This window comes from Borostomias antarcticus (genome assembly GCF_949987555.1).
Source record: "Borostomias antarcticus genome assembly, chromosome: 11".
Lineage (NCBI taxonomy): Eukaryota > Metazoa > Chordata > Actinopteri > Stomiiformes > Stomiidae > Borostomias > Borostomias antarcticus.
The window spans coordinates 17,418,738-17,428,765 of NC_140244.1; the positions used below are offsets into that span (position 1 = coordinate 17,418,738).

The 10,028-nt window shown below is 48.1% G+C and overlaps 2 protein-coding genes across 2 annotated transcripts in view; both read right to left on the reverse strand.

Annotated features, from left to right (window-relative positions):
- Positions 1-451: 451 nt before the first annotated feature.
- Positions 452-5,211, reverse strand: tmem115 (transmembrane protein 115). The gene is made up of 2 exons (XM_084445617.1): positions 3,248-5,211; positions 452-2,572 (listed from the first exon to the last, which is right to left on the reverse strand). Exons 1-2 carry the CDS (start codon positions 4,102-4,104, stop codon positions 2,338-2,340), a joined length of 1,092 nt encoding a protein of 363 aa, XP_084301743.1. The 5' UTR covers positions 4,105-5,211; the 3' UTR covers positions 452-2,337.
- A 4,539-nt stretch (positions 5,212-9,750) lies between these two features.
- Positions 9,751-10,028, reverse strand: part of LOC311315440 (helicase ARIP4-like) — a gene marked incomplete at both ends in the record, with an annotated part of 31,370 nt that continues 31,092 nt past the window's right edge. Inside the window, one exon of the mRNA XM_084446110.1 lies at positions 9,751-10,028. This exon is cut by the window's right edge and continues 747 nt beyond it. Coding sequence (XP_084302236.1) covers positions 9,751-10,028 — 278 coding nt within the window.

The following is a 10,028-nucleotide window of genomic DNA, read 5'->3' on the forward strand; positions in this document are numbered from 1 at the left end:
CGGACTTCCCAATGTGTAGCAGCACTATATGACGCACTTCAACTCTCGTTTGCAGGTGAATATATACGTTTCACGAATTGTATTTCCCACTATTTTAAAATGCTGCAAAGGATTCTGAGTCGGATTCTAGATGTACAACTGATCTGACATTTCCACAAGGCCCAGGATACGTAAAGGGCAAAGAGCCTGATATAAGTGGGTACCTCTCATGACTTCACGGAACAAACTGGCAGACTGATCTGCTGTCTGTCTGAATTTTGCCTCAGTCACATTTGCTGTGTGTGTGCATCTATGGGCGTGCTTTGTCTTGGCTGAGGGCGCCATCTAGTGGAAGATTCGAGTGACACACAGATTCAGAAAAAGATGGGGCTACTGTCTAATTCCCCGTTCGGCGATAAAGAACTGGTTCATCAGCTTCATACAATCGTATTTTATTTTCATAGAGGGATAAAGGAATATATCTGAAACTAAAGAGGATCCTGTGCAACAATCAGAGGACAGAGAGAAACAGGTTCTTGTTGTTAGTGTCACAGAGAAGGTTGATGCAAGAGAACAGAGAGCATGTGTGTGGGAAACCAGTCCTAGACAGGCAGCTCAGCTTCTAGTTAGTAGAACTGCCCAAGTACTGGCATCAACGTCAGCTTTCATCACACAATGACGTCTTCCAGTTAATACACACACAAAGCATAGCAGTGTCCTCTGGCTTTATAAATACAGCATGTGTGTTGAAGACAGAGTGCTCCTCTTATCTTAACCAATATTCTGAGATGGAGACAGAACCATAAGGAGAAACAAAAATTGAGAAGCTTATAACAAGAGATTTGATCTAGCGGTGCTTTGGGAGTGGGAGTGGAGGAGGGTTTGCTCAGACTAGATGGGGTCAGTGTCTGTATCGCTCCACCATCAGTCTGGAGCAGAACTTTTTATATCAGCTGAATCCATTCTGATATTACACTAGAACATCTCGTGTACAATATTAAGCCCTCTGGGTTCCTCAGTCATACTGTGGAATATGAACACACGCATAATCTACATTTTTAAAAACGTAGCTGATTCAGTGGGCAGAATTAATCAACTGACCCCCCCCACACACACACACCACAACCCCTAACATGGCCGTGCCCCCGCTAACCCAACCCTGATTGAGACTGGGGCCACATGTTTGAAATACACGGGATTCTATCTAAACAGGCTCAGACATAAATACCAAACACTACAGAATGTCGCAAGACAGAATTCCTCTGTCAATCTTGACCTGTGAAGAATCTTTGCATGTAAAAGTCATTCTTCACCTTTCTCCTAGAAGAGAGCCCTTGTTCACTCCCCTGAAGCGTATCAAATTTAGGCAGGGTCTAGATGTAGTTGACTTATTGGTTATGATTCCACAAGGGGATGTGGGCAGGGCTTAGGGCACATTCCAGGGAGAGGGGAAGGAAGCCTGACCACAGCCCCCGCCAATCACAGAAACCTGACCACAGCCCCAGCCAATCACAGAAACCTGACCCAGCCCCAGCCAAACACAGAAACCTGACCACAGCCCCGGCCAATCACAGACACCTGACCACAGCCCCAGCCAATCACCAGGATCATCTGAAAATCACCTCAAGAACTCAGATCAAGAACAAATGCAGCTTAATCACTCAAAACAGGAACAGGAAAACGCGACCGTCAACAGATCATGACATCTGCACTGTTAAATGGTGCCCGGGTAACCAGAGATGAATTTCCGTTAGTGATGGAAGTGAAAACAAAGAAGGCTATAGAAGGTCTTTCCTAAACAACCATCAGCACAAAAAGGTGACCTAGAAAAACACCTCTGTCTGCTGCAAGCTGCTTTCAAACAATACAGTCAGCGACAGGTGGGGGTCCGCCCAGGCTCTGCCAGATGGCCTGTATCTCAGTCACCAGACCAGACCAGGCCAGGCCAGGCCAGGCCAGGCCGGACCAGGCCAGACCAGACCAGGCCAGGCCGGACCAGACCAGGACCAACTGTCAGTCAGAGCAGACCGGTAGCCGGCGTAGCAGCAGCTGTCTCTACTCCAGAGGACAAGTATAAAACACTTTGTACAGCCAGTAGAGTTTATTCAGGGGAGGACAGAAGCTTGGGGAAAGTCCAACATTTTGGTACAAGGCATCCACTTCTCAACTGACAGGTGCAGGTCAGAGAGAGTGCTGGATGATGGGATCTGTCTGTTTTTGAGTGTGTCTCTGTGTGTGTGTGTGTGTGTACCTCAGAGTCTGCTAGCTTTAAACAGAAGGTCACGAACAGGTACAGGTAGGGCTAGTACAAACTTGTGTGTGCAAACCAGTCAATGATTTGTGTGGTGTGTGTGTGTGTTAGGAGCGGGAGGGGGCATCTTCGAAGCTGATGATGCTGGATTCCTGCCCCCCTGCGGAGGCCTGGGACCCACTGGCCCCTCCTGCTGGTGAGGAGGCCTCTCGTCCGGAGAGCAACGGTGTGTCGGTCCTGACTTCATCCTCCTCCTCATCCTCCTCATCGTCCATACTGGGCCAGGCCGACTGGTCCTCCACCTTCTTCAGGCGCTCGTTCAGGGCTTTCAGAGCCAGTTGTCTGAGGGAGAACCATAAGGAACGGTTAGAACCATAAGGAATAGTAAGAACCATAAGGAACGGTAAGAACCATAAGGAACGGTTAGAACCATAAGGAACGGTTAGAGAAAAGCTTCCGGCTATTCACACTAGTAGCATATTGTGTCTGTCTGGTCCGACAGGTGGTGTCATTCTAATGCAACACACTGAACAAACGACAGTACACATCACGATTTACAGATAGAACCCGCACACCGAGCTGTAGTTCAGACTCCTTTAAATGTTACAAATAGGTTACTACTTGGCTCCAGCATGTCTGTCAACGTGAACCATCAGACGCTGAGGAAATTAATCCACTGTGATTAACGACAGTGGCGCCACTGTCGACGCCTGCGCCCGACGTTAGAGAATCGCAGAGGTTCATTTCTTGATTTCTGACGGACGCCGACAGTTGACGTTGACCGACAAAGCGAAGCGGGAGGGTTAAACGTTTCCATCCATCGCGTATCTTTGTCAGGTCTGGGTTCTATCAAAAATCATGATCTGCGCTTAGCCCAGCACCACCGTCAATGTGCGTATAACTAACTTTTTTTTTAAACTATAAATGACATACACACACTAGATAGCTCTCTCTCCCTCCCTCCCTCCCTCCCTCCCTCTCTCTCTCTCTCTCTCTCTCTCTCACTCTCACTCTCACCTCCTCCTCTCCGCGTCCTGGGGGTCCGTCCCCGGCAGGCTGATGGTGATGGAGGAGGGCGCCCCCACGTCGTACCTCTTCACCATCTTCCTGCACACCTTCAGCTTGACCAGGGCGGCGTGCACCAGGCCCGCCAGCAGGCCCACCGCGGGCTGCACCGCCTCCGGGAAGAACGAGGCGAAGGCGAAGTGGTCCGACATGTCGCCGCGGCCCCGGCTGTGCCTCTGGTAGAACCTCAGGTAGACCCAGCCCGCCAGGGCACCGTAGCCGTAGGCCGCCAGCGGGGCGGCGTTCTCCAGCAGGCCCGAGAGCCGCAGCATGGCCAGGAGGAGGAGCGCCAGGGCGGGCACGGCCTTCAGCCTCACCTGGGGCACGCGTAGGACCGTCGTGTCCCCCATGGTCTGCTTCAAGGCCACCAGCACCCCGCCCAGGAAAGCTGGCGCGCCGTGGACGCGCACCGCGAACAGGAAGTCCAGGTCGAAGGTGGCCACGTAGGTGAGCAGGTAGGAGAGGCCGGCCAGGAGGCCTGCCGAGACGTTGACCACCGCGAAGAAGATGAGGAGCTCCAGGGCGCCCCATAGGGGCTCCAGCAGCCGGCCGCACGCCATGACAGTGCCCATGTTGGCCACCACCCCCCACACGTGCTGCTCCACCACTGCGTGCGTCACCAGGGTCCAGACCCAGAAGTTCGGGGGGAAGAGGTAGCCTGGCGTCACGCCCAGGGCGTACGGCGTGTCGACGGCCCACGAGAGCAGATAGAGCAGCAGCACCACAGCGTTGATCGACTTCACCACCACGCTCGTGCTGGCTATGGCGCTCAGAAAGTGCTGCCGCGCAACAGGCAGATAACGATTCATGGTGCCGTTCTGGGAGTCTTGCGCAAGGGCCGATAGGTGTTTCTTGTGTGACTGTCCTCTGCAGTCGTATTCAGACTGACCTATGATCAGCAGTGCCGAGCAGAACTAACGAAATCTGCGACTCCAAACAACCATGCTCGGCGACGAGGCTTCATCCGGGAAGAGATCTATTGATGCCAGCGAGGGGATTTGATTACCAGGCCAGGACTAGATGAAAGTCTCACTGAACTAAATGTTGCTTTAATCCCGACACTAGACTGCTAAACCAGCAGATATCGGCGTCAATACCTGTTTGTTAGTTATCCATTGATCAGATAAGAGATCCACTGAGTCTTTATCGATTGCGGATCTTCCAAGCTGGCTATTGGCTAACACTATAAGATAGCTAGTTAACTGTTTACTTTAGCTTGCTAGTTAGCGAGCTACCTCTTTTCCTATTACTTCACTGATCAGCTAATGTTAGCTAGCTGCCTTTTACTCTACACTCACGCAAGGCTGTCATAACGAAACTCACAGCTTTTCTTCACAATTTAGCTTCGCCTCGCCCCACGCGGAATGCACAAATGAACCACACTATTGATTTAGCTAAGTTAGCTAGAAAACATCTTACTAGGCTAGTTACAATCTACAAGTCATCGCAAGCTAGCGTTAGCAAGCTAGCTAGCCCTTGTCTCAGGTAAACAAACCTACGCTGGCTAGCAAACATTAGCTCGCTGGCTAGCAGGCAGTTTGACAGTTCTGTTGTTCTGTATTCGCCACTAGAGATCACAAGAGGATCACTCTAGGTTTTATTAACAGATTAGTCAGAAAAGGCAACAGCCAATACCCGCTTGTTTGGCATCGATCTTCTCGTTCTCGTCTCGGCCCAGAATGACCGACTATCCCGAGGATTTCCTGTAGCAACAGGCCCTCAAAGCAACGTTGTTGAGCCGCATAAAATGCGTTGATTTAGTACAAAAAATCATCAAGTCTTCAAACTGGTATGCTCTCAATGGTCACTTCAACGTTGTTCCAACTTGAAAGAAAAGACAATTGTGAAATATTCGGAAGTTAGTTAGCTAACCTAGCTAGCTTGTGTGGCACTCCCAGGTTTACACCACTGTACTGTCTGGGGCAGCTCTGTCATTTGCGTGGTGCTGCCACCGTCATCAACCATCATCGTCTGGTCACGTTGTCTGGCGTCGGTAGAGCATGATGGGAAACTGAGTTTAGGTCGGGTGGCATGACGTCACCTGATTCAGAGAGGGATTGATAATGTCTATGATAGCATAGGCTATTCGAGATTACACTGAAATTATTTCTAACTAAAATGATACACATAATATCATCGTACCACAATATATCCTGACTGCCATTCACAAAATCTCACACAACCATGCTGTATGCTATATTCAATTATAATAATAATTATTATAGTCATATCCATGCAGTCCAGTATCATTGCTACCTACACGGTGTTGTTGGGATCAGGAGGCCTCTGGCTATGCAGTCAGTCAGTCCTTGCATGGGGGCTGCATGGTAGCCTATAGAATATCTCTGTCAACACGTTCAAAGCAGCACACAGTCATGTCTATTTGCTAGTGTTAAACAAACACAGTGTCAACCAAACACTCCCCAGGCAGGAAAGGCAACATAAAAGACACTCACACTAGGAGAGTAACATACACATCCATTTTATTTGGAACAAATCGCCATAATTAACTATTCCCAAATGTAAAGACACACACACAAAACAAAAAACAGAAGAAAAACACAAAAACAGGAAATCTCTTGACAGCAGAATGAACAGGACACATCACAACCTGGAACACAGCAAAATGTCTCTGAGAACAAGGAAGTGTTGAAATGAATGTGTGACTAAACTCACTGGGAGACAATGCAGGAGAGGGTGTATGGCTCCCTAGTCCTCAGACATAAGTAGAGACCTTTGGCTATCTGGCCCAATTATAATGGTGCCTCTACATGGTGTTGACTTCTTATTCGTCGTTTGGGTGGGTTGGTACGTCCACTCCCCCCAGGCTAGGGGGAGAGAGGCTATCCTTTTACCACCCCAAGCCTGGGCTCGGGGGTCACCCGGGGTATATATCCGGGCACACCTCCAGAAGATGCTGTTGACTTTAATGTCACATGTTCAGAGCCTGGCGATGTGTGATTGTGGTGGATAAGAAATCCTCTATGCTTTGTATATATCTACCCTTGAAGTACTCTGCATGGTTAGAACTGGGCTGAGTTTCCCAGAGGCATCGTAGCGCTACGTTCATTGTAGCGCTATGATGAACGCCATAGCTTACGATGAACGTAGCGCTATGATGCCTCTGGGAAACTCAGCCCTGTACTGTTCTGCTTGCACAGAGGTCTCTGTCTCTTGTGATGTGAAAATACAGGATTATTTCAGGCAGCTTTCTGAGGACCTGAAGTTACAATGTGGTTTGTCTGGTAGTAGGAGCCAGAGCACAGCTAATGACATTTTACTGCACATCAGCGTTTCAAATTCTGTCACTTCCATTAGGCAATAGTGCACACAAACACACACACACACACACACACACACACACACACACACACACACACACACACACTAGTCAATGCAAGTCACAATACGAATCAAACACTGGACAGGCTTCCTGGAACTGATACATGAAGAGATCTAGTTTACATCCAGGTATAAACTGGGTCCCCTTTTCTTCCCACAGCTTTATCATATAGCAATGATGAGATTAAAGCACTTGTTTCCAGATACTGAACATAATCTGTTTGCATAGCTGATGATTAATCTCCTAAGGCTGCTAGGATTAAATGGTTGATGAACACTATATTCATAATTCTAGTTAACAAATTGTTATCGGACACACAATTTCACAGCTATTTATGCAAGACAAAGACATGCACATTTGACTGAATTGATTCTAGGCTACAAACAAGCCAGAAGAGAGAGAGAGAGAATAAGTGTACTGTGTGTGAGAGACAGTGAATATGTGTGTGTGTGTGTGTGTGGAAGGGGGGGGGGGCAGTGCCTGTAAGAAAAGTAAATGAAAATGACATGGCATTCAAAACATGATTCTTTTATTTACAAACATAAAAAAATGACCAAAAGCCATCTGATGCTTTACAGACCCACTGAGACACGACCAGACCAGGCGAGCTACTCACACAGCTGCGGCTACTCCACGGAATTAAGACAGTCAGCTGGATTACAGACTGAATCCATTCATAAATATAAATAGTTCAATTCAAGTAGAAAGCTATGAAAAAAGCAGTCAATACAACAGAAACCGGTCAATACTGCAAGAACTAGCTTTTTATGTCATCAGGACAGATTGTCAGACAGACAGACCCTAAGGGCATCTGGATGATACCAAAGACACGGGAGGAACCATCTCTGGGGATATCAACAGGAAACAGACATGGAACAGCTCTGGTGGACGACCCCCGACCCCTCTCTACTGCCACATAATGATTCCACCCTGACCACCTGTGATTGGTTGGTCCTGAAGTCCACAGACTTTAGGGTCAGACTTCATCCAACTGAACTCACGGAACAATTAAAACAGCAGTGTTCAGAAGAACAGAAAAAAATCCCCATACAAACAGAACCCCAAAAAACAGTACAAGAATAAAAAATACAAACAAATAAATATGCAATGTCATAAATAAATACATTTGGTAAATTAAAACATTACAAAAAGGAAATGGAAAACATCGGAAACTTACATCTTAAGTATAAATGAATGAATGAATGAATGAATGAATGATTTGAGGGTGTTTAATCAAAGCTTGAAGGAACACCAGAGTGTAAGGCTCACATGGAGGCGACTTGGGCCAAGGGACCAATCCATGGAGAGACCAGTCCATAGAGGGACTAGCCCATACAGGACAGGAGAGACCCCTACAGGTTGTAATAGAGACTAGTCCATAGAGAGAGTAGCCCATACAGGACAGGAGAGACCCCTACAGGTTGTAATAGAGGTTGACCTACTGTACCAGCATGGACTGATGAGAGCAACGAGAGGGGCGGTTGAATCAGTGAGCAGAAACGGTTCAATCTTCAGTCAAACAGAACCAGATCACTTACCTGCCCCTCCCTGTCGCTCAATCGGTCCAATAAGACAGTTGGGAGACCAGGCTTCTGTCTAACAGTGGCTTGAACAGAAACCTACTACAGTGTCGTTCTTGGTGGTGGGTTCCCACTTGAGGTCTTGGAGAGGAAGTGCTTTTAGCCATGATGACGTGATGTTGGGACCGAATCCAGGACAAGCTTCCCGTTTCCCTACAGCTATTTGGTCTCCAGCCTGACATACAGACCTCTCTTGAGATGCTTTTTAGTTGTATGTTGTGTTTTTGGCACGGCTAGGATTTCTCTGAAGATGATTTACCTTTTGAATGATAGTAAATCATATTTATAACACCCTGCATGTTCAATTGTCACCGATACAGGAAACACAAAACAAAGTGAGAGAAACGCTGAAAGAAACGCTGATACTGCTATCACCTAAGGCAGAACGTGTCACGTGACTGTTCTCTCAAGTTCTAGAACCAGTTCTAGAACCAGATCAAGAGATGGACAGGAGAAGGAGGCAGGTGGCCTAATCACAGTGTGTGTGAGTGTGTGTGTGTGTGCGCGTGTGTGTGAATGCATGTTCCTCAGGGGTTTCCGTTGTATGTTTGCATCATTTGAGCTAAGCTACAGTAAGACTGCTCTACTCTCACAGCTCACATTCAGAGAGACAGAGACAAGGCATCTCTATAGGCTGTCCCCTGGGAAGCTTCACAGGACCGCAGTTTCACACGGAGGCCACCAGGAGGCGCTGGACTTTGGAACATGTCAAATATATTATGTACATTATAAAATATGAAAATCAGATCTTCCCGAAATCTGATGCCTGCCTGTTCCCAAGGCCTGCATTAAAGGCATTCATATGAATACATTCTTCTGAGTTTCATGTTAAGTATTTCAGGGATATTCTTTTTCACCCACAGAGAGCCTAACTGTTTCTTTGATGTCTAGTATTCTTGAGTAGCTTTTAACGGGAGGATCCCATTTACAACAAAGCAACACAATACTCCTGTCCCGGCAGTGAGTTCAAAAGCAAATCAAATAGAATTTGAAAATGGCAGTTGAAAACTGTACTTGTATCTACTATTGAGCTATTAGGATAAAAAAAAACTTCAGTAGCAATAATGACAATCAATATCAATACCATGTGAATGAAATCTCCCACCAAATAGGCGTTAACTACCAACTCCGTCTAACAAACTGATTGAACAAGGCTAATCTAAGAGGCATTCGTCATCAATCAACTATCATCAACTGCAGTACATCAAATCGGCCACATGGGGTCACTGTTCAGTCACTGTAGGTGCTGACCAGCGACGTGTAGGCTACGCCAGTACCGGCCAGAGCTCTGGAAGCACCAGGTGCTTCAATGTCCTCCTCTGTTTTAAATAAGATATTCAGCATAGGGATTTGTCGCTTTGTCCAGACAGTCTTTGTTCTGGTCTGTAGACCTGTACAGACTCTTTCTCTACTGGGCAGGGAGGTCAGGGCAGGTCAGCAGGCATGGTAGAGGCTGGAGAGGACGGGGCCTTCTCTCCTCCTGACCTTAACAGTTTCCACCCCCCCCCCCAAGCCTCAATCCTGTCCTCCTCCTATTGGCCCATAATCTCAATGATATCATCATCAGCGTCGCCGTCGTCCGAGCTGCTACCGATATCGCCGCCGTTCTGCGTGGCGTAGGAGGACTGGGGTTGGGAGGAGGAGGAGGAGGGGCCTGAAGAGAAGGTGGGGGCGGGGTAGTGGGACAGGAAGCTGGCTCCGGCGGGGCCGGGGGTGGCGGCGGCGTCGGGGAGCCCCCCAGGGAGGAGGGGGACGGGGTAGAGCCCCCCCAGGGCGTGGCCGTGGGGCAGGGGGGGGAAGCCTGGGGGCA